Source organism: Tenebrio molitor, chromosome 4, assembly GCF_963966145.1.
Source record: "Tenebrio molitor chromosome 4, icTenMoli1.1, whole genome shotgun sequence".
Classification (NCBI taxonomy): domain Eukaryota; kingdom Metazoa; phylum Arthropoda; class Insecta; order Coleoptera; family Tenebrionidae; genus Tenebrio; species Tenebrio molitor.
Genome location: NC_091049.1, coordinates 11256278 through 11282257, shown reverse-complemented (window position 1 = coordinate 11282257; position 25980 = coordinate 11256278). Strand labels below are relative to the sequence as shown.

Below are 25980 nucleotides of genomic sequence, written 5' to 3'. Positions count from 1 at the left end.
AGCGTGTAGAATTGTTAAAAGGGTGTCAGCAGCTATAGCATCACTTCGACCTCAATATATAAAAATGTATGAGACGAATGGAGCAATGGAAAGAGCAGCGGAAAGGTTTTATGAAATAGCCAGTTTTCCATGGGTGATTGGTGCTATTGATTGTACTTTGGTAAAAATCGATTCACCTGGGGGATTTGATGCAGAAATTTATAGATCAAGGAAGTCATATTTTGCTTTAAATGTCTAAAGCATTTCTGACGGGAACTTGAAATTTCTAGATGTTGTGGCAAGGTGGCCTGGTTCAGTGCATGATCAAACTATTTTTAACAATAGTAGCATAAAAGAACAATTTGAAAATCGCAGATTCGGGCGTTATATTTTATTAGGGGACAGCGGATACACATTAGTACCCTATCTGATGACAAAACTACATGCAACACACAGTCGCGCTGAAAATTTATATAATGAATCCCTAATTCGCACTAGAAACGTTGTAGAAAGACAATACAGTGTTTGGAAACGTCGATTTCCAATTTTGAGAAACGGTCTACGACTTCAGCTGGACACCATAATGGCAGTGATTGTTGCCACTGCTGTGCTACACAACATCGCAATCGACATGAACGAAGACATCCCCGAAGAATGGCTAGATGTGCTTGAAGAGGATCAAGAGGACCTAGGAGAAATTGTTGCTGAAAATAATAATCACAATGGGGCACGCCACGTTAGGCAATTATTAATTAATGAACACTTTGCTAGATTATAAGTTTATTTACACATTTGAACTAATGACATATTATTTTATTCCCTACTAATTTAATTGTTTTTTTTCTAAATCTAGTAACAACATTTTTTTTTTGTGTTCTTCCCCCCTTTTGGCTTTGTTTAACTGCTCACATGATTCCCTGGCCTCCGCTGCTTCTAGCAGTTCCAATTTCCTTTTATAGTAGGCTTCCTTTGCCACAACAACTGGATTGAGCATGGTGGGCCGGAGCTTTGAACTTGTCTTGGTTTTTAATTTCCGAGGCACATAAGTGCTCCAACTGCTTCTTGCACCACTTAAGGGTCCTGGTTCAGTTGGAGACAGCAGGGACCCTGGTTGCATTTCTGTTTCGCGCAATACCTGTAATATATGCCATGTCATAGGTGAATCAACAAAGAGTCATGCACTTACGTTTTCGGCAGAGGTATTTATTGTTTTGGACGTAGAGGGCACTATTTCATCAAATGATAACTGGAATGGTACCGATGAATCCAATGCCTATAAAATAATTATTATATTCAAATTTATTAAAACTGTGCATACTGTTTCATTTTTATCGATCTCATTTACCACTGGTAAATCCTCGGAGGGGATAACCTATAAAATAGATCATAATAAATATCATTATAAAGTCATTTTTAATATGAAATATAATAGGTATTTCTATAAGTACATACGTCCAAAACTATTGCATCAGAGTCAAAATCTGACTGCAACCCCACCACTGTCTTAAAATTGATAATGTTAACAACAGCCTCAATAATAGGGTTTCCATTTTTGCCTCTGTATTCTCCACCACCAGTGCCTTTCATATAAGACTTTTCAGCCGCTACAACCTTCCTGGCTTTTGTTTTAAGATTGTCGACTTCATCTGCTCGACTGTTCGCAATCGAGCAGATTTTGCGTTAAACGCTTGGGACACACGTCGCCATGCTTCCTCCTACAATAAATAAATAGCAGGTAAAATTGTAAAATAACTTTCTGTAGCAAAAATTTGATATAAAACTTACTTTTTCTTCATTGGAGACTTTATTAGTTGTCTTGCACTCTATTACATGTTTTTCTTTATAAATCTCGTCCAGTAATAGTAATTCTTCCTCCGTTGTAAAATTTGAGCCTCGACAACGTTTTGGTGTGGTCATTTTTGTTGTTTTGTGAAAACGTGACAACCATGTGACAACTAACTTCGCCTTAACCTCACAAATCCAAGAGAAAGTAACACTTCAGGTTCACCAACCTGACTCCGCACCAAGAAATTGCACTTTAACTAAAGTTGATGTCCGATTCGATTTTGAAACCGGTCTAAGTTAAAGAGGCATTTAAAGCCCACTTTTGCTAAAGTTCACTTTTATTAAATTGGTTTTAAGACGTTGATTATGAAATTGGCTCGTTTCACTCGCGTTTTAAAATGGCCCACGCGTGCCAAAAAAGGCCCAATTTACACACAAACTCGTCAAATAAACTACTATTTATCCCACTAATTATGTAATAGTTATTTATTTAACGAGTTCGTGTGTAATTTTGGCTTTTTTTGGCATGAGTGGACCAGTTTAAAACTCGAGTGAAACGAGAGTTTTAAAGGTCCACGAGTGCCAAAAAAAGCCCAAATTACACAAGAACGAGTTGAATACAACGTTTTTTTGTTCGACGAGCCCCTTAAAGGCTCCAAATCGCTAAAAATCTTTGTTTGACGTTTCGTTTTGACAAGTTGTCAAATTTATCAAAATCCGCTCACACAGGAGAAAATTCTCAAATTCTGACAGTGTCGAACAAAAAATAACTATTATTTTCTGGAAAATAATCAATACCATGGGCCAGTTTACAGAAGTGAAATTAAGTTAATCCTAATTAAATGCGTGATTAACTGAACAATTAATTGAACCAATGGAAGTTTCGGAGTTGTATCGTCTCGGCGATACAAAGTCGCTGGCGTTTCCAAACGACTTAGTTCAATTTGAAGTGTGATTGTGAATGAAACAAATTCGTGTGATTTTCTGATTTTTACTTAGATGTTACTTCGTACAACAACACCAACCAACTCTTACACTCAGGGGACGCCCACCCTTATATACAAGTGGGTGGGGATGCTAATCCCCTGAGGTGCAGAGAGAAAGAGAGGTACATAACAAGGTACATAAGAACAAAAATAGACGGTATTGAACATCCTCCCGCCCCTTGAAAGGCGTGCCTTTCAAGTGACGATAAGAGATAACATTAATGATGATACATAAGATGATGTGAACAAAAAAAAAAAGAAAAACAAACAACAAAAAAAAAACAAGAACAATCGAAAAGAAAGAACATAAAATGAACTCTCGACATAAATGAGAATTTAGCAAGTTGTGTAGCGTTACATAATGTGACTATTTTGTACATTCTGGCATAGGCACAACACACACTTTGTTTATTGGTCGCTTAAACACACCGCGGGCACTTTTGACGGAAACCACTCGAATCACACCATCAGGACCGGGATGCACTGCGTGGATACGTCCTAGTGGCCACTGAAGTGGTGGCACGTTGTCTTCTCGGAGGACCACGAGCGTGTTCTCCTGGGGATGGTCGATGGTGGAGGTCCATTTCGTCCTTTGTTGGAGTTGATGGAGATATTCCTTGGACCACCGGCTCCAGAAGTGCTGTCGAAGCTTCATCAGCAGTTGGTACCTGTTTAGCCGATTGCAGGGTATCTCCGCTAAATCGGGTTCTGCGGGGGACGTTAGTGCATCACCAATAAGGAAGTGGCCGGGCGTGAGGGCGGAAAAGTCAGCAGGATCGTTGGATACGGGTGTGAGAGGACGAGAATTTAAGCAAGCCTCGATCATTGTGAGCAGCGTACTTAACTCCTCATAATTTAAAATTACATTTCCGATCACTCTTTTGAGATGGCCTTTGGTTGATTTTACCGCTGCCTCCCATAGTCCACCCATGTGTGGGGAGCGAGGGGGTATAAAGTGCCAACTAATTTGTTCATTTGCAAGATGGTTTTCTATGGCAGTATTAAATTTTGCTTGTTTGAATAAATTTCTCAATTCGCGATTGGCTCCTATGAAATTAGTGGTATTATCGGAATAGCGATGAGATGGTTTTCCTCTGCGGGAAATAAAACGTTTTAACGCATTCAGGAACGTTGAGGTGCTACAATCGCACACTAATTCAATGTGTACTGCTCTGGTGGCGAAACAAACAAAGATGGCGATATAACTTTTCACTGTTCGGGTCGTACGGCCGTACCCGTTTTTGATAACAATGGGCCCAGCGTAATCAATGCCGGTAACAGTAAAGGGTCGAGAAGGTGTAACTCTCGGTGCAGGTAAATCTCCCATCAATTGCGGATACGATTTTGGATTAGCTCGAAAACATTTTATGCACCGAAAAATGATCTTTCGAACCGCGTTTCGGCAGGACAATCAGGGTTATTACGGTGACTCTTGGATATTGTTTATTAACGGATAAACAGAAAATAACTAAGAAAATTCGGAAGTCTGTTTATGGTGGCATATTGGTTATCTGTTCTTGATTCGTTATGTTGGAAGTTTTCAGATTATTGGAAAATAACCAATTTTACGTGTTTTCCGTATTACCGTGACAAAAGAGGTTACGACATCCAATGTTTGATATTGGAAAATTTAAGAACGATCTGGGGTGGTCTTATTACTGTTGGATATTGGTTATTTCGTAGTATTGTAGTGAAGTGAAAATGAATGTAAATTTTGTTTTATTGCTACAAGCTATAAGAAATGAGGAAGAAAGGTATTTACCTATCTGAGTCATGATTTTTCGTACGTTGTACGGTTTTATATTGCAGGCAGCAGTATAAGATAAAAAAACGTACATTGAGAGATCAATCAAATCCCCTTACTCTTCCTGCTGCAATTTTTAAGTCTATTTATCGACTGACAAGGGAAACTGCCCATCATCTAATAGAAGACATCAGCCCCCATTTGCCTGCTCGAGTGCGACAAGAAATATCTTTGCCTGATAACCTACTTGTTCTGTGCGCCCTTCATTTTTATGCCCAAGGGAGTTACCAAAAATCTGTATCTCAAGATATTAATTTCCCCATGTGTCAATCTTCTGTGAGTAACTGCATTAATGCCATAACAACTACTTTAAATGATCATTTTGCTCATTTAATAAAATTCCCAATAACAGAAGCAGCAAGACATAATGAAAAACAAAAATTTATGAATCTGCCGAATGGATTTCCAGGAATTATAGGTGCTATAGATTGCACACATATCAGAATTCACCCTCCTCCCATAGATGGTGAGAATCCTGGGATTCTGTACTTGAATCGTAAAGGATTTCATAGCATTAATACACAATGTATTGTTGGTGCAGATTTAATGCTCCTTGCAATAAATGCACGATACCCTGGGTCGGTACATGATTCTGCAATTTGGGCAACAAGTCAGGTTAGAAATTTTTTAAGTACTGCTTATGAAAATGATGAGCTACAAAGCTCATGGCTTATAGGTGACTCAGGTTACCCACTGGAACCTTGGCTTATGACACCAGTAGGTGGGAGAAATCACAATAATCATGAAAGAAATTATAATAATGCACATAAGAGTAGTCGCAATGTAATAGAGAGATTGAATGGGGTGTTAAAAGCTAGATTTAGGTGTTGTTTTGGTGAAAGAGCTTTACATTATACTCCTGAAAAAGCAGCCAAAATTATCAATGCTTGCGCGATTTTACATAACATATGCATGGGAAGAGCAGATTTAATCGAGGAAGATCTGGATAGAGAGAATGGTGCGGTAGAGGATGACAATAATGACGAATTTGTCAATTACAATGGCAACAACGTTTTAAATGCAGGTCGGAGAAAACGCCAACAAATAATTACCCAATACTTTTAAAGGCTACAATAACTTTATTAATCTTATAACAGCATGTTTAAATTCCAACAAAGCTTCAATAAAATTAAACAATCCAGTTGCATACATTTTAGAATTTTTTACAAAACACTGTGTTACATTCTTTTCCATTTTTGTGTACCGTATCCTCTTCATTTTCTTGTATATTGGATATCGTATGTTTTTGTTAATTTTTTTCTAGAAATTGCTTATAAAGTTATGAAACTTCCTGTGTGAATTTTGTTACCTGGATTTTTGGTGAATGTATTTTCAATCCCAGTTCGTGGACTTTCAAACCATTGACTGTCAGTTGACCAATAATTTGTAACAACCTTTCTTCTAAATGAGTTAGAATAATACAAATTGGACTTCCTCCTCCTGTTACGTAGCGGTGCACAAACATTTTCCTTGCTTTACGTTTTGTACTGTATATCCAATTCCAGAATGTCTAAATAAACACCATAAGTGTCTTATTCTTTTTATACATTGATTAAATTACCTTTTGCCACTGGGATACCGTCTTCTTGGACCCTTCCATGTTATTAAGTTTTGAACACAGTACTTGAAAACTTTCTTTTTGTTCAGATAAATAATTCAAGTATGATTCGAACTGCATATTTGATACATGCTGAGAATCTAAAATGAAAATCTTTTCAGAAATGTTAAAATATATCTCTAATAGAAAAATAATTGCCTTGCAACACTATACTAACTCTAGTAGAAAATGTTTATAAAACTCAAAACAAAAAAAAAACTCAAAAACAATTCTGCAAATAAAAATATAAATTTTTTTTGTTTAATTTTCTTTTTGGGATTCTGCTATATCACAGAATCTGTGTATTGCTTTAGCAATATCTCTTAAGGCTTCACTTATGTTATCTAATCCTTCTTTTTGTGCATTTGTCGAGTGCTTGTATGCATCAGTCAAAATATCACCAGTTGTTTTTCTATCACCTACAATTACCATAATATTTTCTACTTTATAATTCCTATCATACAGTCTTGCACAATACGTTATACTTATTACTTACGTTTTCTTTTAATTCCTGTAGGTTCTTGCACTACATTTTCATCATTATCATCCACAACTGTCAAGATTATATTCTCCTCCTGTAAATAGAAATGAATATGATCATACTGTTCAAAATAATAAAAACTCACATTATCTGAAATGTGTTCTTCATCTGCAATTTGAGCAGAGCCGCCGGGTTCCTGAAATTCGACCCCAATTTCTGCAATATTTGAGTGTCCATCTACTGCAGCAGGCCCTGTGAGTTCAATTAATTTTCTTTCACACTCATTCAATTCTTTTTTCTCACGACATTTTCTACGTGTAGCGGACTTCCATTCAGTAAATACCTACAAGATTATAATGTGCACAATCTCACCATTTATTAAGTATGTGGTTTTAGAACTTACTTTTTTCCATTCTGTTTGCTGACGTATTGGTCCATCTCCACAACTGTTCAGGGTCGTTGTTAACTGTTTCCAAATCTGGTCTAGCATCTCAGGTCCGTCTTTGGGCTCCATTCTGCCAGTACGTAGCACATTATGTACTTGTAAATGCTGAATGTAGATGCTGAATTGAGTTTTCGTGGTTCGCTTCTTTGTTGCCATGGTACATAAACGATTAAACGGACACGCACAAACCACAGAACAGCACAAACTTTTCAACACAACGCATCCAGCACCCAGCCACTTAGCAATTACCGATTTACCGCCAAAACCTATTCTGTCATTTCTGCCTCTTAACTGTCATCCATGTCAAAAAAAACCGCAAATCCCTAGAAACTATTGCCTGATTCTTTAGGTTGGAGATACTGGAGAAGTCAACTTCGTGTCGTGTTTCTATCCAATATCTGAAATTTACCAAGGTCACTTAAGCCTTACCAATGTGGACACCATAATAGGGAATATTTTAATTATTGAAATATTTCAATATCCAATGTCGCTTTCTTTTCAATATTGGTAAATAACCAATGGTCACCATAATAAGCCTGAATATCCAGTATTGTCGGCGAAGTGCTGCTATGGTGGTTTGGCAACCGCCATGAAGTTGTTGTTTGTGAATTGACTCTATCAGTAAATTTGTGACCGAATGATTTTTGGGCAGGAGTAATGGATGTTTTTGATCGTATTTAAGAGGAGCATTTTTGAGGCGACCTCCAACGCGAAGTAGTCCGGTATCATCAATAAATGGACTCAGTGATATGAGTTTGCTATTCTGTGGTACTTTGCCGTGTTTCTCTAAAAAATGAATGTCTTCGCGAAATGCTTGCTTTTGTGTTACTTTAATAATGCAGTTATGTGCCTGCTTCAATTCTTCACATGACAAATGACGAGACATATTTCTTTTACCCGTTCTAATATTATTTACAAAGCGGAGAATGTACGCTACCACTCGTACTAATTTCGAAAACGAGGAGAATCTTTCGAATAATGAATTGTCGATGTCTGCAGCATTAACTAGAAGACAGCATGAAGGTTTGATTTCCGGTATAGTACTATTTTCAACGCTTATCGGATTCCATTTATTTTTGATAGAAAAATGTTCAGGTCCATTAAGAAATTGCGGGCCGTGCCACCATAATGACAACTGATTTAATTGATGTAGGGTCCGTCCGCGAGATAAAATATCGGCAGGATTTTGTTCTGATGGAACATGGCACCATTCTTTTGGATCTGTTAATGATTGAATTTGGGACACGCGGTTTGCCACAAATGTTTTTGTATTTTGCGTATCTAACGCGATGGTTTGATTTGCATTTGCTTGGTCTGTTAACGGAAGTATGTCCGGGTGATTAGACGTAAATTTGCGTAAATCGAAACCCGAAGATGTTAAAAGTGTTGTGATCTGGTCACGCATTTTAACAGCTGCATCGACAGTGTCTGCATTTTTGGAAACCCCCAAATTCGGTGGGTCGTGTTTGAGCGGAAGTTTCACAATAAACCTCCCGCTGTGATCCCGTCTGGTACTTGCTTGAAAGTACTTCTTGCAATATTCGTCGTCGGCCGACAAAGAGGTTTTATGATCAAATTCCTCAATTTGCCAAAATTTTTGAATTTGTTGTTCGACCGTTTGCGAGACATGGCAAACAGATGTGGGTGCTGTCGCCATCGGTAAAGTACCCCCAATTATCCAACCGAGCTGGGTTTTTTGACAGATCGGTCCGTTCGGGGTTTTGGAGCTGATTTGACCGACACTTAAAAGACGCATGAATAATTCGTTTCCTATTAGTAAATCGATTGGCCGTGAAATGTGAAACTGCGGATCCGCTAATTTTAGATTTTTTGGAATCTCGAATGATGTGGCACTAAATGAAACTAGCGGTATATTTTGCGTAATTTTTGGAATTACTAAACATTGTAACGAAGATTTAAATCCCGTATGTTTAGACTGCAACTGAATGACGGTACGACGGTTGATTGTGGTGACCGCTTCATTTATTCCTACTACGGGTAATCTGATCGATTCAGTTTTACATCCCAATTTTTCGACCGCGTGTTGAGTTATGAAGTTAGATTCGGAACCACCATCTAATAAAGCGCGCAACTCTTGTATGCGACCCCTTTGATCTAACACCTTTATGACGGCGGTGGACAAAATAACTCTTTTAAACAACGTCTGAGTGCAATAACTGGTTGTTGGCACGGAATCTGATTGACTGATTTCGTTTGTCTCGATCGGATGTAAGAGCGAATTATGTTTTAATGCGCACTTCTTGCATGAGCCTGACCGACATTGTGCTGCTTTATGTCCTGAACCAAAACAATTGTTGCATAAGTTGTGTTTCCGAATTTCGGACGAACGTTGATTTGTCGTGAGAGACAGAAAAGTTGGACACTGGTATAGCCAGTGAGATTGCTTGCAGATCACACATGTTGATACCTGCCCCTTAGCTTGTGAGCTCACATGAGTACTACTGCGTTGCTGAATTTGTGATTGCTTGTTGATTTTGTTGATTTCCAACGATTCTAATATTTGACATCGTTGGTTCAGAAAATCTGTTAAATGTTTCATTACCGGTATCGCGGTTGACAATGTGGATTCCCATGCGACGGTCGTTTGGTAGTCGAATTTTGAGGAAATTAAATAAATCAGCAGGTCATCCCAGTGATCTACCGGACGCTTGATCGCTTCCAATGCTTTTAAATGTGATGTTGCCGTTTGTAAGATCTGCCGCAAGATTTTGGGATCTTTTGGAGTCGCGGTTGGTAGTGAAAATAGGGCTCTAACATGATGTTGAACGAGTAACCGATTATTTTCATACCTATTTTGGATTAACTCCCATGCTGCCTGATAATTATCATTGGATAACGTTAAATGCTCTATTGTTGAAAGCGCGTCACTTTTAAGGCTGCTGCGTAAGTAATGAAATTTCTGAATGTCGCTCAAGTCTCTGTTATCATTGATTAGTGCATTGTAACTATCCCGAAATGTGATCCACTCGGTGAAAACACCGCTGAACGTGGGCAAATGAATATTTGGCAATTTAACTGCTGGGTTTTCGCGCCCGATCGTGGGAGATTGACCCGTACCGGATGGGCCATTCGTCGGCTGTTGTGTTGTATTTTCAATTGTTTTTACAATCGCGTCGGCTGAGGAGATTGTATCAAAAAATTCGTCCTCAAATTTGAACAATTCTTCCTCCTTTGCTTGATTCGCATCCAGGGCCTGAATTTGCAAATGAATTGATTCAAATTCACGAAAATATGACTGTAATTCCTGAATGCGTCTCTGTATTTCTAATGATTTGACCCTATTTTCCGGCACGTCCAAAAATGATTTAAACCTCGTGACTCGACCTTTAATAATGCCACGCTTATTTATTAAAGATTTGAGATCTGTAATTTCTGGCATGATGGTAAGAATCAAATATTTTCCTGAACTACTAAATTCGATGCTCACGACGATCGAGTGGGAAAAGATGGATGGGTTCGATAGGAAGTACAGTGATGCACTAACCTTTTAAGCTCTGTTGCTGGGGCTGCTGGACCTGGATGTCTGTGGACGCGTGACGTTGTTGCTGATTCGTGGGGCTGTTGCCTCGATGATGTTTGCGGACTCGTGCTGTCGTTTCTTTCTGCCGTTGCAGAACGAGGGGCTGTTGCCTGTTGCCTCGATGTCGATGCTGATTGCGGACTCGTGCTGTTGATTCTTCTGCCGTTGCAGAACCTGGGGCTGTTGCCTCGTGAAGTTGGGTGTTGATGCGGGAATTTGCTCACTCACACTCACTGATTTTACGTATTTTTTGTTGGACACCGATGTATCCTGCTCGAAGGACCACTTTTATGTATCGTCTCGGCAATACAAAGTCGCTGGCGTTTCCAAACGACTTAGTTCAATTTGAAGTGTGATTGTGAATGAAACAAATTCGTGTGATTTTCTGATTTTTACTTAGATGTTACTTCGTACAACAACACTGACCAACTCTTACACTCAGGGGACGCCCACCCTTATATACAAGTGGGTGGGGATGCTAATCCCCTGAGGTGCAGAGAGAAAGAGAGGTACATAACAAGGTACATAAGAACAAAAATAGACGGTATTGAACAGGAGTCATGGGTTAATTGAATGAAATATTTAATTATCTTTCTATAAACTGGTAAACTGGCCCCAACAGTTGGATCCATACACGTATGTAGGTACAGGGTGAGTTAAGTTTTACTGTCCGAGCGAAAACACCCACTTCTAATCGATTTAAATTCCTCAAACATGATTGTGTATCGCTATAGAACATTCTGTAACGAACGAGTAAATATTTCGTTTTAATTCAATAACCGCTACATTAATTTACATCATTTTTCACTGAGATTCCTTTCAAACATTTAGGAAAAATTTGATGTCATTGAAATCATGAAAGTGTTACCGGTTTTTGAAATAAATGGAATTTGATATTAAAGTGCAAAATTTAGCTATGATTTTTTGTTATTATTTTTTGCTCAAAATCATTTTTTTTTTAAATTTTATGGCTCTGAATGAAGTGATACGGGAAAATTGATTACACACGTTTGAAGCCTTATATGAAGGGAATGTAATTTTTACAAATTTTTTAATAGGGTTAGTCGTGCGGGCGGTAAAACTTGAATCACCTTGTACAGTACTCTCAACGGAAACCAAATCTAAAGAAATCAAAAGCAACACGTCGAAGTTGACCGTATATTCTCAATATTATTACCTGGCAAATTAATTGTTGGTTAGCTGCCAAGGCAAATTATTTTCCCCAACAGATATTTAGTTTCAAAATGTTTCGAGCAGATACTTTTTTCATTAATTTGGGTCGCCGATAAAACTAACAGGCTTTCATCTTTTATAGCAGCCACCCACTTAATTTGCCGTTCTCTGTCTTGGAAATCTGTGTAAGTTTTCCTTCTGTTCACAACCCAAAACAATACATTTTCTCTTGCCCATTTCTGAAAATTACTTCAACGTTTAGTGTCTACATTTGTATTTGAAATAAACATTTAATTAAGAATACAGCATGAGTCAGCTAAAACATGTCAGTCGTATGAAACAGAAACTAAAGAATAATTTGAAAGTTTTTTGTGGTCAATTTAATGTGTGGTACCCTCATTGTATGCACGTTTTTTTTAGGAATCTGTGATATTGACTATTTTGTGACAACAATGACCCACATGGGGTCCAAGTGGACCCCATGCTTAAAATAATGTTTTTCCAAGTAATTTTTATTTATTGCAATTTATGCTACATGCATATTGTTCGGTACTAAAAAATTGTAAGGTAACAACAGGGGTACTTAACGTTTGAAGCCCAATAAAACTAACAATGTTATTCTTTTATAGGCTTTTTTATTTTAATAATTATCTTTGCTAATCAGTCTTTGATGATTAACACTTATTAGGACCTCTTATTTGATAATTAAATTTAAAAAAATGAAAATACACATAAAGTCCTATCTCCCCATCTTGCCCCCTGGATAGGGTAAGATGGGGTACCTCTAAGGGGCAAGATGGGGAGATGGGACATTATGCATTTTTGAGAATTTTACAAGTAGCAATACGTGAAAAGCCGTCAACCTATGGTTGTTGGGAAAATTCACATGTGAATGCCGTTTCGTCGTCTTCATCCTCGACACCAGCACAGCTGCAATGTGCCCATTTTTTGCATACAGCACATGCCACCCCGTCTTCTGTAGACTAAATAGCGACCTTTAAAATATAAACACGGAGAATTTTCGGAATCACTATCACTATTTTCTGACGATGACGATTTAGCTTTGGTAACTTTTTCTTTTTGGTCACTTTATTTTTTTTAACATCTTTTTTTGCGTTTTCTTCAGTTCTTTTATTGCTTTTTTTTTCTGTTTAGCATCATCCACCAGCTTCTTTTTTTTAATTGTTTCTTCTAACTCGTTTTTGTAGGGTGATGCGGTAATAATAGCGGTTTTCCCCCTCTTTTTCGTTACTCTTAGAGTTTTTCATGTTACCGGAAATAATTTGTTGGGGACTAAAAACAGTAAAAATCGATTCCCGTGGCGTACATGATCTTCTATCAATTTCTGGAATATTGAATGAAGTAGAACATCCAGGTTCTGGCGTCGACAGTATTGGTGAAATTGCTGGATCCCGAGTTACACCCAAAACGTTGACCGATTCGGTTTGAGATTCCATAGGTGATGACGGAAATACACACAAAGCTTCAGATGTGGATGACGTGACATTAGTAGTCGGTATCTCAATATTAGATACTGATGCAGTGGTTGTAGACGTCAAAGTCGTTGAACTAACCGGCATTAATGTCTCGGTTGTCATTTCGTTGTTTGGTGCTGTAGAAACTGTAATTTGTGCTTCAGTGACCGGCAATTGCTCAGGTTGTGGAATATCCTTAGTTAAGGAAGGAGCAAATTCAGTTTCGGTAAAAACTGTGGGGTCAAATGGCCAAATTCCGCAATTTTTGAAGCCATTAACTGCTGTAGACATCGATGATACTTGTATAAAAGCCTTCCCAAAAATCTCAGCGACTTGGCGTACCGTGACGATCATTCCTGGATGCGAGATTTCGAAACCTAATGGACTTTCTTATGGACTTGTATTGTGGTGCTACAATTGGTCAGCTTGCGTGGCGCACTAATATGAAATCAGAAACATCATTTTTAAACGCACTGACGTGTTTAGGTAAATTCAATGTTTTTCTTTAGTTCTTAATTACTGCTGTTTAAAAAGTTAATGACACATTTTCTGAACTTGAATATTGTTTCGTGATGACTTGGACCACAATGGATGATCCAATTTTTGGGGAATGCTCGAAGGACCAATCTCGATAGATGAAGATGTTTGCGGTCACAATGGATGACCAGTTTGTTGTTGAGGATCACAATGGATGACCAATTAAATATGTAGTTTGCTTGAACTTTGTTTATTTAAAACTAAACACTTAATCTACTTGAATTACACAATTGTTAACGAGAATTTGAGACAGTAATTACAAGAGTCTAGACAAGAATCTAAGACAAGAATCTCAGAATTTTTACTATTCTTAGAATTTATAATGTTGGGGTAGGTACCGTCCAACCCCTGAGTGGGCGTTGCTTCCCCACCCCGCTGAGGCCCATCGGCTGTAACATCCGCAACAAATATAATGATTCTTTGAGAAATCTGCACGAGGAATAATTGAATTCTAAAAAAAATTCTAAAAAATATAGACTTACGGTTTATTACACAGAACTGGGACATATCTATAGGTACATCTAAAGATAAAATAAATTCACAAAACAGAACATATTATTTTGCAAGACTAATATTATTTTCCACGCAAATACTTATGGAATGTGGAGCTGATTAAATTCTTTTCTTTCCAGTTTCATTTGCATAATTATGATCATAGGGCGACAAGAGTAGCATTATGTTTGGAAGCTGAAGGCAGACATTTCGAACATTTCCTCTAGTCGTAAATACGGTTGGAGCTCCTCCTGATTCTTTTACAACCGACAGGTCACACATAATGCACCCCTTTATGAAAATCAAAATCTCAACGTTCTCAAAATCACTAACCTAACTTTTAAGACTGATATCTGATAATTGAAATTTTAACGAATTGCCAACTGAAATTTTTGGTCACAGCCAACTCTAATTTTTTTTTTCGATCTCACGGTAGAATACCTACGTGGATTCCTGATTTAATTTTTAAATACCAAAACGCAATGAATGCTTTGTAAAGTGTATTTTGTGTTGCATTTTTACCTGGTCAGGCTCGTCATCTTACGTTAATAACCCTGTACATAAACAATTGTCATTTACTTTCACTTGCCACTCACTGAGTTAAACTTTGTCTGTAAGGTTTCTTATCAGTCTTAAAATCTGAAATAATATCTTCATTCAAAAATTTTTCAACAGCTTCTAAATGTCTGTTGATAATCCTTTCCCTACGTTGATCTGGACATGAATCTTTGGTTTGGTTTCCACTCATAAATAATGTGGTAAATTCGGAAAAATACAGTGTGCAATGTTTCCCGCTTTATTAAAAAAGATTGATTTTCTGAATCGATTAATTTTGGCGCCTCCGAATCTCTAGAATTAATGAATCGCCATAAAAAGAATCGATTTTATTAAAATCACATTTAAAAAATTGAGGTACTCTTATTGGTTATTTTTTCAGTCTTATACTATTTGAATAATCCTAATTTATAAAGTAAAAATAAACTAAATAAAGTAATGCAATAAATCAAACTATCAACTTATAAACTTTTGAAATGTAACCACTAATAATATAATATATGAAAAACGAATTAAGTATATCTAAATATAAATAATAACAAATGAAATACTTTGCTCAGATGATTAAATTACTTTTTATTTTTGTCTTCTAATATTCTCATTAGAGGCAAACATTTCTTTTGTTTCACTATGATGTTTTTCGGCCAATGCAATTCTTCTGTTCTCACGTTCTTCTACTTCTGTTTTGTAGTCCTTCAAAACTTTCAACATTTCTGTCCGTGGTGAATTTCTTTGTCGTTTCAGTTTGTTTCTCGTTCGTTCTGGGCTGGCGCCTGCTTCAGTTATATTTTGCTTGATATTCGCAGCTAAATTGGAGCACACAGCCACAGGATTCACGCTAGGTCTATCCTGCCCTATAAAAGGTTCCATTACGTCATAATCCTCCCAGGATTTAGGAGCATTTCTAGTTCGGTTATTGTTAGAGAGCGGATTTATATGCGGCCATTTTTGATGAAATGTGCGCATATACAGACTTTCGAGCGTAATATTTCTGCCATTTTTGAATATCCTAGGATTCAACACAAAAATTATAGAAGCATTTGAAAAAAAGTATGTCATTTTAGGACAGTTTCCCCTAGTCTCCTCTCTGAACAGCTTGATATCAGATACCAGTGGAATCAATAGTGGCTTGTTCCATTTCTTCTCATGTAGATCCTTGTTTGCCAAAGAGGCCGTTTCAATGTTCCACCTGGAGACTATGGACTATGGCTTCATATTCTTGACATCCTTGAGATAAATTGTTTTATCACTGTGGGTTCTCGACTTAAATCCTTTCGTATCTTTTAAAGCTAAATGATACAGCTCATGACAAAGCAGTTTCAGATTGCCTTCGAAATGCAATGCCAAGCTAGGTGCAGAGAAGTTTTTTTTTGGAAGCATGGTAACCAGCTAAATTTCTCGCTGCAGTTACAATAGTGTCAAAATAACAAGGACGAAGTAAGTTTTGCATCTCGATTTTTAGATTGTTCACAAGCTTACGGCATTCTGTTAGTAACCTTCCAAATTCCGTCATTTTGTTGCTACACATATAGACACTCTTTTCCTTCTTGTGTTTCTTCAGATACGAGTTTCCAAAATAGGTCATCAACAAATCTTTTTTCGCAGCAAATGCAATATCATCCCCTCTCAGCATATCAAATACTTTTTCCTTCACTTCCAATTGAGCTACGGCATCTGTTCGGTCCAGCTCGTACGCAGTGAATGTTTGTGATTTCGAAACAGCCCTAGCGGTAGAAACAGTTTCCTTGTGTATTTCGCGAGTGCATAATTTTACATGCCTCCTCAGATAAGATTTTTTATACAAACCCTTGCACCGTGTGCATGGATAAAACAGGGGGTTCTGGTCCTGGCTTTTGTTGTCGTCATTCAAATTCCTGCATGCAGGCCTAGTATCACCACCGAGATAATTTTCGAAGTGAGTCTCTTTTCTTAATGCTGCCTTTTTCCTTCCCTTGCTATTTAAAGGTTCTCTCAAAATTTTTGTTACCTCCTTTTCACTGGAATGCCGTAAAATGTACATTTTACGAAGCGTGTTTTCAAAACCTTTGCTTCCTTGATTCGACTGGATAAGAACTTGGCACCTTGCGACTCACTTACATTTGGTTTGTTAACTTGGATGTTTTGCAAAATGATATTTGAATTTTTCTCAACTTCCGTTTCCACCCAAATAAACTCTTTATCATCTATTTCCTTTTCTACAGCGACGTCATAATCATCAGTATCACTGTCAGTTTCGCTTATGACTAACTCATCGCTGTCAATTTGAAAATCTTTATCGTTTATGTCGTCATCAAAAAACGTTGAAGAAGCATCTGACTGATACAATATGAAATATCGTATCATCAGTCGGATCAATTATCTCCCTAATTGGAGTTCTATTCTTAGTATTTATCATATGGGAAAGATTGCTTCTGCATGGTTTTGCTGTGTTATCAAGAAGGCGTTTGAATCTTCCGCATCATGCATCTGGAAACGAGGCATTGCAATTTATTTTCTATAGATTTCAACTTTTATTTGAAACAGTCAATTTTTTTCTGGAAATTCTGACTTTTTTCTACTCTGTACAATTTCGATTAAGAGTTTACATAAGAATTTAACTGCTATTTACTTCAATAGTAGGTCATGGCAGTTTGCTATTTATATGACAAAGGGCCAATGTGGCTTAAAAATCAATTTTTTCACTACTAGTAATAAAGTCTAGCGTTATCGGTTGTCATAGAACACTGAGAAGTTTCGTTTTTCTACGTTGGCCCAGTGACAGGTAAATAATTGTTCATTATTAACCAGTGGTGAATAATGGACAACCGTCACCTAGCAACGAAAGATTGTCGTCTATTTCATTGGTTAACGTAGACGATTTTCGTACCAACTGTCCAGAAATGACAACTCGGACCCGTCGCATCCGACAAAATAATTTGATTAATAATTATTATCAAAAAGGGTTTTAACGTATCTAGTAGTGAAAAAAATAGTATATAAACCACGGTGAAGAAGTCCCTTATAGCCTTCGCGCCTTACAACCCTCGGCGCGCGACTCGTGTTCTAATCTTGGCGCTCTGGCTATAATCATGAACTTCTCCACCTTGGTATATAATATACTATTATGTGTTCCCTACTTGTAAACATCAGTTTATCAAGTCATTGTATTCACCTTGAAAATATCTCTTAACTGGCTAGCATGTAAAATTATACTAGCAAGCATGTAAAATTTTACTGACTAAATTAAACATTTTTGTTTAAAAACGGCTTAAAAAGGGCAAATTACAAGAAATAGTATAAAAAACTCGTTTCATAAGACCTTGAAGCAACGATTAATGACACAGGTTATTTCGAAAAGGTGATTTCGATTTACTTTTTTTGTTATAATTTTCAGATTGTAGTGCAGATATAATAAAAAATAGCGTATAATACTCGTGTATAAGGGCCTTTAAAGCACTTGCGACGTTAAAAACACTCCGCTACGCGTCGTGCTCTTAAACTCGTCGCGCGTAAGTACTTTAAAGGCTTCCTCATATCCTTGTATTATAATATATTACACTTGTGCTCGTATATTTTATACTGTTATAATTTGAAATGACAGCCAAAGCTCATACGATTTTCACTCTGACAGCTGGATTTTATTTCGAAGAATGCCATCATCTGACGTGCAGTCTGTTTAACTAACGTCATTGGTTTTTGCGCATTGACGTCAACACCTATTTTTTTAAATGACAACCCCCACTTTTTTCTTCTCTTTCTAACAGACCTTCCTACTGCCTAAGCGATGAATGAAAAAAATTGATACTGTGATGAACGCGGTATTTATACATTTTATTTATTACCATCGCGGAAATTATCCACCTTCAACGCAACAAATTCAGATTTGTCTTAACGACCTCCAAATTGTTTCTGTGCAATTTATGAATTCCATTTATTTCCATTTTTAAATACACATGTCTTGTAAATGTCAGAATGTTGAGAAAAACAGAGCCGTTCCCACGAAGGGTTTCCTGGAATTTAAGACCGTTGCCAAATCGCAAAATTAACTTCTTTAGTTTCTTTCAAAAGGCCATGTGGTATTTCTCTAAGTTATCAGGGTAGCGAGACGCCCGCCACACTCGACCAGTCGACCAAGCAAGGCATTCATTTGCATACGAAAATATAAATAATTTAATTGTTGTTTAAAATTGAATGAAAATAGAGATATAACGCTAAATAAATCAATACATCCGTTTAGAAAGGAGTAACCGTGTATCTTGAGTGATAAAGACAAAATTTAACTAAAATTAACAATCTTGATAATAATTCAATTGGTCTGAGTTTGGTCGTAAATGATGTTTCATTTAAATTTCTCATAAGATGTTTACATTAAATAGGAAGCTTTGTTCGGGGTTGTTAAATTCATATAGTAAAATTTGTTAATTAGTTTAAATCCTTGTAAATCGGTCGAATCGTTTAAAATATTCACAAATAAATTGGTCCATTAGAATTTGGTGTCTGCGTTTTAGATTTTAAACACAGCGTCGCCAGCCAAGGTGGTCCGTTTTGTTAAGGTGGCGAGAGACGCGTTACAGATCGAGACTTTTAAGTAAGATATCAGATTACACTTGCACGTGTGGTCAGTCGGGGGAAAATTTAGCGAAATTAATAAATTCTTGTTTAAACAAAGTCAAGTTACAAACCCACTATTTTAGGAAGACGCGCTGTATTTTTCTGAACATTTTGATATCCAATTTAACCCTAATTTAAGCTGGAGTAATCGTACAAACCAATTTGCTTTATTTAATCATTGTAAGCAAATCTTGCACCGTACGATTACTGCCCATTTACTAACATAGTTTTACAAGGGAAGTAGGGAGAAATTTCTGTAGGAAAAACGTAGAAAATAGTGAAAATGTAAAAATAGTACCGCTGTAGTACTGTGGGCGACATCTAACAAGGGGTAGTACTACGAAATTTACAGTTTTCTTACGTCTTTCTTCCATATGCTTTCCGTAAATTTAAACAAACAAAATTTGTTGTTACATTCATTAACCACCTTCAGTTCAACAATTAGTTGCAGACAGAACAACAACAAATTTTGGAGTTTAATTTCTCTTTCAGCGTAATTGGGGTGATGCGCTATCGTTACTGTGTTGTATTATATTGTCCAATGGACTAACAAATTGTATGTTTAATAATGTGGATATTGCGAATCGAAAAACCACCCTAACTAGGAAATAATAATATTTTTAAGCGAGTTAAACGAGGTTTGATCGAATGCCAATGCGTCGTAAGAGTCAAATTTGCATAATTCCACACATGTGGAAAATGAGTAACAAGGGAAGGGGGGTAGGCGAGTTAGCGTCCCCTATTTAAGGGTGACCGATACTGGCGAAGTATTTCAGTTTTACCACCTTTATAACGCAGCCACTAATACACAGTAGAGTATATAGATAAGTATGGAAACCAAACTAAATTTTTACCTGAAATAATAAGCCCTGAGGCCCTGGCCGGTTCCATGCCCTTACCGAAAGGTTCTGGGAGCTTTATGGTTTAATCTGGTTTATCAGACAAACAATAAATACATTTCTTATTTTGTCTAAAAATGTAAGACATAATTTTCTTCTGGAAAATTGTCGAATAATAAAATTATTAATACTATAATAGATTAAAATGGTCCAATAATATGAAGTCCCAAAATTCACGGCCATAAATAAATGTCTTTTTCGCATTAGACACATTAGACGTCGTATGCGAAAAAGACATGTTTTTGCAACGAATTACATACAAGATTTTTTCTAATTCCGTAAAGTATTAGGCCAAAAACAAGAAAAAAGAAATACAGATTTTAATTTTTTTAATTCACTAATTTATTACTCTTATCATTCTATCACTCTCTATCTACTCCAATTCATTTATTACAAAAGTGTTATTTATTGTTACAATTTTGTAGCGATTTTCTTGCCAAATGAGTGATTTTGATCTGCGGTATAGCTGCTATATGTATATCCAGTTTTTTATCTGCGAAGTCGCAGCCAGTTTATGAATTGTGTTATCAACGATTTGAGCAATGGCTTGCGTTTTTTAAAAGTTTCTTTTACATGACGAACTGATGAGATCAATTCAATACTTTGATTGCTTTAGTAAAAGAAAAGAAAGATTCTTCTTGTAATTTTATACTTCTCACTCTTTTTGGCACTAATGCGAAAAAGTGACAGTTAAACGCATTAGTGCGAAAAAGAACGTCATTGTGACATTCAAATGACCACCAAAAAAACACCTATTTTGGAACTACTGGTCTGGCGAAGGAGTAGATAATTACCAATTCGCGATTTCTTTTTGTGATCTATACATATACCTACCTGCATACTCCACAACGCACAAAACTTTTCATACGATCATACTTTAATTTATAAATCAATATTTCTGTACTTAATTTGTTATACCGGGTGTATTATGAAAAACCTTTGGTGCTATAACTTCCTTATTTTTTATCCGATTTTAATAAATGATACGTCAAACAAAATTCGTTTTAGAAACACTATAGCTATAGCAAAAATTAATTAGCTCTGTACGGTCATAGTTTATATTAGAATTTCTGAAGAAATTCGAATAATACCAGGACAGGGTATTATCTGTAAAGTCATAAAATTTCCTGGTTGAAAACTGATCAGCGGCCCAAACTAACCCCCGAATTTGTCCCGTTCCTAAACAGGTAGGTAGTTTTGAAATCGGAGAAAAGATGTGCCTCTACTGCCTCTGGTGGCAAAAGCGGTGAACTAAAACCGTTTTTATTCGCAAATTTATAAATGAATAACTTCCACAACTTCTGTTTTTTTTAATTATTATTTAATGTAGTAGGTAAAGGTAAATATATTGTATAAGATTACAAAATATTCTAACGAAATGTTCGCCTGGAAGACGAAAAATTTAACTTTTACATTAAGCTCAATATAAAAAAAAACAAATGTTTCATCCACAATTTCACAACGCAGCGGACTCAGTAAACTTATTTAGATTCATTCTACAAAATCTGGAAGCATAATATTGAAATTTAGGTAATAAAAAATCGAATTAAAGCGGCGCACTTTAGGTTTTTATCATATCATCAGACAATCTTTTTCTCTTATAACAAAAGTATAACGCCGCGGTCTGGAGAATTAAAAAACCTTTAATTTGATGTATGATACTTGACGAATGATTGCGTATTAACTGAGTTCTTTGCAATTAATGAAATACACTCTAGTCAACGCTGGTATCGGTCACCCTTAAAGTTTTGGCACATTTGTCTTGAGGAATTCGGTTTTTGACTGTCTTTCTAGCTAGTCGATATACGTGTGTCTACCTTTGCGATTTTGTTTAAATTTTCCAAATTGAAACTCATTGTTTTTTTAAATCACTTTAACTTCGTTAAGAGTGCCCAGTGCTAATAAATAAGTTAGTGCCAGTTCAAACAACAGGTGCCGACGATCAACCAGGGTGTTAAACTTTCTAGGTAAGCCCGAGAAAGGGTTATATTATTTTGATTAATCAACTCTATGTCAAAATTTACTTGTTTTTCGTTGAAATTATTTTATCAGTCATTCACCCTGTACTATGTATGTGTGGGCTACCACGAGGACAAACGAGACAAAATAACCATCCCGGTTACCCGTAATAAACTGGTGTCGCGTACGACAAAGTTCTGTACAAGTCTCTGTCGAAGCTCGTGGACGAAAATTTGTGAGAGAAATGACGCCTACAGTCATTCAGATTAATTTGCGAGGATTGGTGTATCCGGGTTTTGTTCGGAAGTTGTGATTTGTGTTTAAGCACCGGACTTTTACCGGAAGAGGTATTTCGGCACCAGGGCGTAATAGTTAAATGCGATTCTGTATTAAATGCCGCGAGCATGTTACCTTCCGACTCTGGTAAAAGTCTAACTTAGTAAACGCGATATTAAATGTGGCTTGGGTGATATAAGTTCGAACAAGTTACCTGAAGGTTAGGGTAGATTTGCCGTACGTAAATAGGGTTGCATAAAAATGGGGGTTACAGCAAAATCAAACTTTTTAAAATCTAAATTGGATAACATAAAATATCATCAGGTGAAGACGGACGCCTTAATCATCTGTCTAAATTCATGATCACAATTACAACGAAAGTCTCTTACGAATTTGATTACAAACATAACCTCAACAATAATTTCAACACAGGGCAAAATTTGATCAAACCCGCAGAACTCATCCATTTTTGTAAACAAGGCTTCGAAATATTTTGTAATAAAGTAATTGTGGGGAAACTTGTGTTTAAATCCCTTCCTCCATGCGTTTTGACACTACTTTGTCTCCGAATTTGTGTTACGACTACTGAGTATTGCCTAATAGGCCTTAAGATAGAACATCACCATCACTATAAAGGTGACTATCGACGAAAAATAAACACAACGTAGGTAAGTGAAAATAATAAGTATAAAGGGTTACTAGACGAGCCAAATAGATTAGTATATCAAATTGAGAGTTTAAAAGATAGATTAACAGTTAAAAATGCAAAAATTTACGACATCATCACGATCAAAATGGACGGTCTCACTACAATACCTTACATAACAATTTTTTTGAGAAAAAGATAAATTTCTATTAACCTTAGATGTTTGTTTCTTTAGGGTTCAATTAAAATGTTTACGTTAAAAATTAAATTTGAAGTGAAATTTGTCGTTTTCTCACAAAAATTATTTATTATGTAAGGTACCAATTTGTTTCATTCATCGGTTAGGTAGTAGGAAGACCCATTAGAAAGAGAAGAAAAAAGTGAGGGTTGTCATTAAAAAAACTGGTGATGCGCAGAAACCAATGATGTTATTTAAATAAATTTCACGTCAGAGGATGGCATTTTTCGAAATAAATTCGATCTGTCAGACCGATTTTCTTAAAAACATCACATAACGCTATTAGGAATTTTGTGCGTTATTATCATAACCTGTATAGCAAATTACATTGTTTTAGGAGTATACACACTTCCTCAGTCTTTTTTCTTACAATAAACGACACTGGAACACGCTGGAAGGTAAATCATGATCATTTGAACTTGTCGCGCAAAAGGCAAGAGACCATTTCTCCACTTACAGGAGCAAATTTGCAACTTTACTGTCAGGCACTACCCCATTGCGAGAAAAAATTCAGAAGTAATTTTTTTCTATAGCAGATGTTAAAGTTCATCTTCTACACACTAATACGCCGTAAAGACCTAATTTTATTAGGAGTAATATTCGATATAATAATTCACTGTCACACCGATTTTCTTTTTTTCTCCTGTCAATAAACCCATGGCAACAAAAAATCACACTCAGCGACTCGACAATCATAGGTGATTAGTGACACAAGCTTCGGACTTCATTAAAAAAAAAATACACTCAAATTGGAGAGGTGGAAAATTGGATAAACAGTTGAATTATACTCGCGGGCTAAATGAATGTTAACTTGGGATGTTAAACGCATCACTCGTTAAACATTCATTTAGCCCGCTTGTATAATAAAAAAATTCTGTGTGCCTCACCCAGCCACAAAAGCGAAAAATCGTGCTCTAAAACTTTTAGAGAACGATTCCGTCAGTTTCTCTAAACGTCAACTTTGACAACGATTTTTAGTGCAAAAAGTGCCCACTTTTTACGCGATCGTAGATAATAGTTATTTATGCATTAAGAGCATAATTTTGCATTTTGCTGCTCGCATCGTCATATTGATGCCAGAGGCGCTAGCCGAGGGCATTAAGACGATAAGAGCAGCAAAATGCAATTTATGCTCGTAATGCATACAAAATTTTATGTGCTGCCCTCAAAAACTGAAAAAACCAACACAAAAATTTCCTTGGTATTAATTTAAACAAAGTAGCCAAAGATTGATAATTTTTCCAAACTACCGTAACTACGAAATTTTGTAAACAAGTGGCAGACATTTGCTTTTGTGTGCAAAAGATTTTTCAATTTAGCTGAAAATGGAAGAAAATGGTCTTTCCATTGAAATTCAAGAAGCTGCGAAAGCTGCAACTTCGAGATTATTACCAGCAAAATCAAAAGAAAAATATGAGAAAGAGTATAATGTTTTTATTGAGTGGTGTAAAAGTAAGAAGACTACACAGTACACTGAAGATGTTTGTCTCGCTTACTTTTTTGAAAAATCCAACAACTACAAGTCTTCGAGTTTGTGGAGTTTTTACTCTATGTTAAGAAGCACCTTGCTAGTAAGAAATGGAATAGACATCAGCAAATACTTAAAACTTCAAGCATATTTAAAGCGACAATGTGATACTTACAAACCTAAAAAGTCAAAAGTCCTTTCAAAAAGCGAAATTGACAAATTTATTACGGAAGCACCAGATGATACGTATTTAATGATCAAGGTAAATTACTTTGTTGCTTTTATATTTCAATAGTTAATTTGTAATTATTCTAGGTTGCTGTAATCGTAGGAATTGCCGGTGCTTGCAGATCGCAAGAGTTGTGCTTTTTAACAACAAAAGAAATTGAGGATTTGGGCTCTGCGATACTGATAAGACTAACTGAAACGAAAACAAAAGTATCAAGACGGTTTACTATAATACAAAATGAGCAAAATTTCTTAGGACTTTTCCGCAAGTACTTTGTTTTGCGGCCTCCACATACTAAACATAATCGATTCTTCATTTTTTACAAAAATGGGAAATGTTCCACGCAACCCGTAGGCAGAAATACGTTTGGAAACATTCCATCAAAAGTAGCAACATATTTGAACCTTCCCGACCCCAAATCTTATACCGGACATTGTTTGCGTCGCAGTTCCGCTACTTTACTTGCAGATTCTGGTGGAGATATTACAGACTTAAAACGTCACGGAGGTTGGCGTTCTGGTACAATCGCAGAAGGATATATAGAAGATAATATTCAAAACAAGCTCAAGATAGCCGAAAAAATTCAAGGGAAACGTCAACATGAAAAAACAGTAGTCCCATCAACATCCAGTGCTTTTTCAAATGACTACACTGAAGAACCGGAGGATAAGAAAAGTAAAGGAGTTTCCATTCTTCAGACAAATGCGGAGTTGAACATTCAAAATCGACAGAATCAAATATTTTCAGAAAAAATCAATTTACCTTCGATTGTAATTAATAGTTGTAACAATGCTAAAGTAGAAGTAAATTTTTCGTTTAATTAAA

General features: G+C 36.4%; 1 protein-coding gene and 4 long non-coding RNA genes across 10 annotated transcripts; 2 read left to right on the top strand and 3 right to left on the bottom strand.

Moving 5' to 3' along the window:
- Window positions 1-716: 716 nt before the first annotated feature.
- LOC138128340 (uncharacterized) lies at window positions 717-1939 on the bottom strand. The gene is made up of 4 exons (XR_011158609.1): window positions 1765-1939; window positions 1432-1694; window positions 1166-1351; window positions 717-1114 (listed from the first exon to the last, which is right to left on the bottom strand). It is a non-coding gene; the product is annotated as an uncharacterized lncRNA (long non-coding RNA).
- A 900-nt stretch (window positions 1940-2839) lies between these two features.
- Window positions 2840-10999, bottom strand: LOC138128339 (uncharacterized). Its single transcript, XR_011158608.1, has 3 exons — window positions 10806-10999; window positions 10583-10728; window positions 2840-3458 (listed from the first exon to the last, which is right to left on the bottom strand). It is a non-coding gene; the product is annotated as an uncharacterized lncRNA (long non-coding RNA).
- On the top strand, window positions 3452-5705 carry LOC138128338 (uncharacterized). Of its 4 annotated transcripts, none has more exons than XR_011158607.1 (3): window positions 3800-4234; window positions 4295-4504; window positions 4560-5705. It is a non-coding gene; the product is annotated as an uncharacterized lncRNA (long non-coding RNA). The 4 variants fall into 4 exon arrangements; XR_011158606.1 differs by having other exon boundaries at window positions 3800-4245; XR_011158605.1 differs by having other exon boundaries at window positions 3808-4504; window positions 4560-4830; window positions 4907-5705.
- On the bottom strand, window positions 5614-8025 carry LOC138128337 (uncharacterized). 3 transcript variants are annotated; one of them, XM_069044544.1, is made up of 6 exons: window positions 7036-8007; window positions 6778-6975; window positions 6648-6726; window positions 6116-6252; window positions 5864-6064; window positions 5614-5814 (listed from the first exon to the last, which is right to left on the bottom strand). In XM_069044544.1, the coding sequence occupies exons 1-6, from the start codon at window positions 7231-7233 to the stop codon at window positions 5623-5625; spliced, it is 1005 nt and encodes a 334-aa protein (XP_068900645.1). In that variant the 5' UTR covers window positions 7234-8007; the 3' UTR covers window positions 5614-5622. The 3 variants fall into 3 exon arrangements, 1 of the variants encoding a protein (XP_068900645.1); XR_011158603.1 differs by lacking the exon at window positions 5614-5814 and adding an exon at window positions 6311-6570 and having other exon boundaries at window positions 7036-8024; XR_011158602.1 differs by lacking the exon at window positions 5614-5814 and having other exon boundaries at window positions 6116-6570; window positions 7036-8025.
- A 9231-nt stretch (window positions 11000-20230) lies between the features above and the next one.
- Window positions 20231-25980, top strand: LOC138128840 (uncharacterized). Its single transcript, XR_011158932.1, has 2 exons — window positions 20231-25188; window positions 25242-25980. It is a non-coding gene; the product is annotated as an uncharacterized lncRNA (long non-coding RNA).

Coding starts and splice junctions, on each gene's coding strand:
- LOC138128337 (XM_069044544.1), bottom strand. CDS start 7,233: ATGGCAACAAAGAAGCGAACCACGAAAACTCAATTCAGCATCTACATT. Junction 6,253..6,647: donor TACAGGAATTAAAAGAAAAC/GTAAGTAATAAG, acceptor TTTTCATTTTAG/ATTCTCAGCATGTATCAAAT. Junction 6,065..6,115: donor CGGTATCCCAGTGGCAAAAG/GTAATTTAATCA, acceptor GTGTTTATTTAG/ACATTCTGGAATTGGATATA.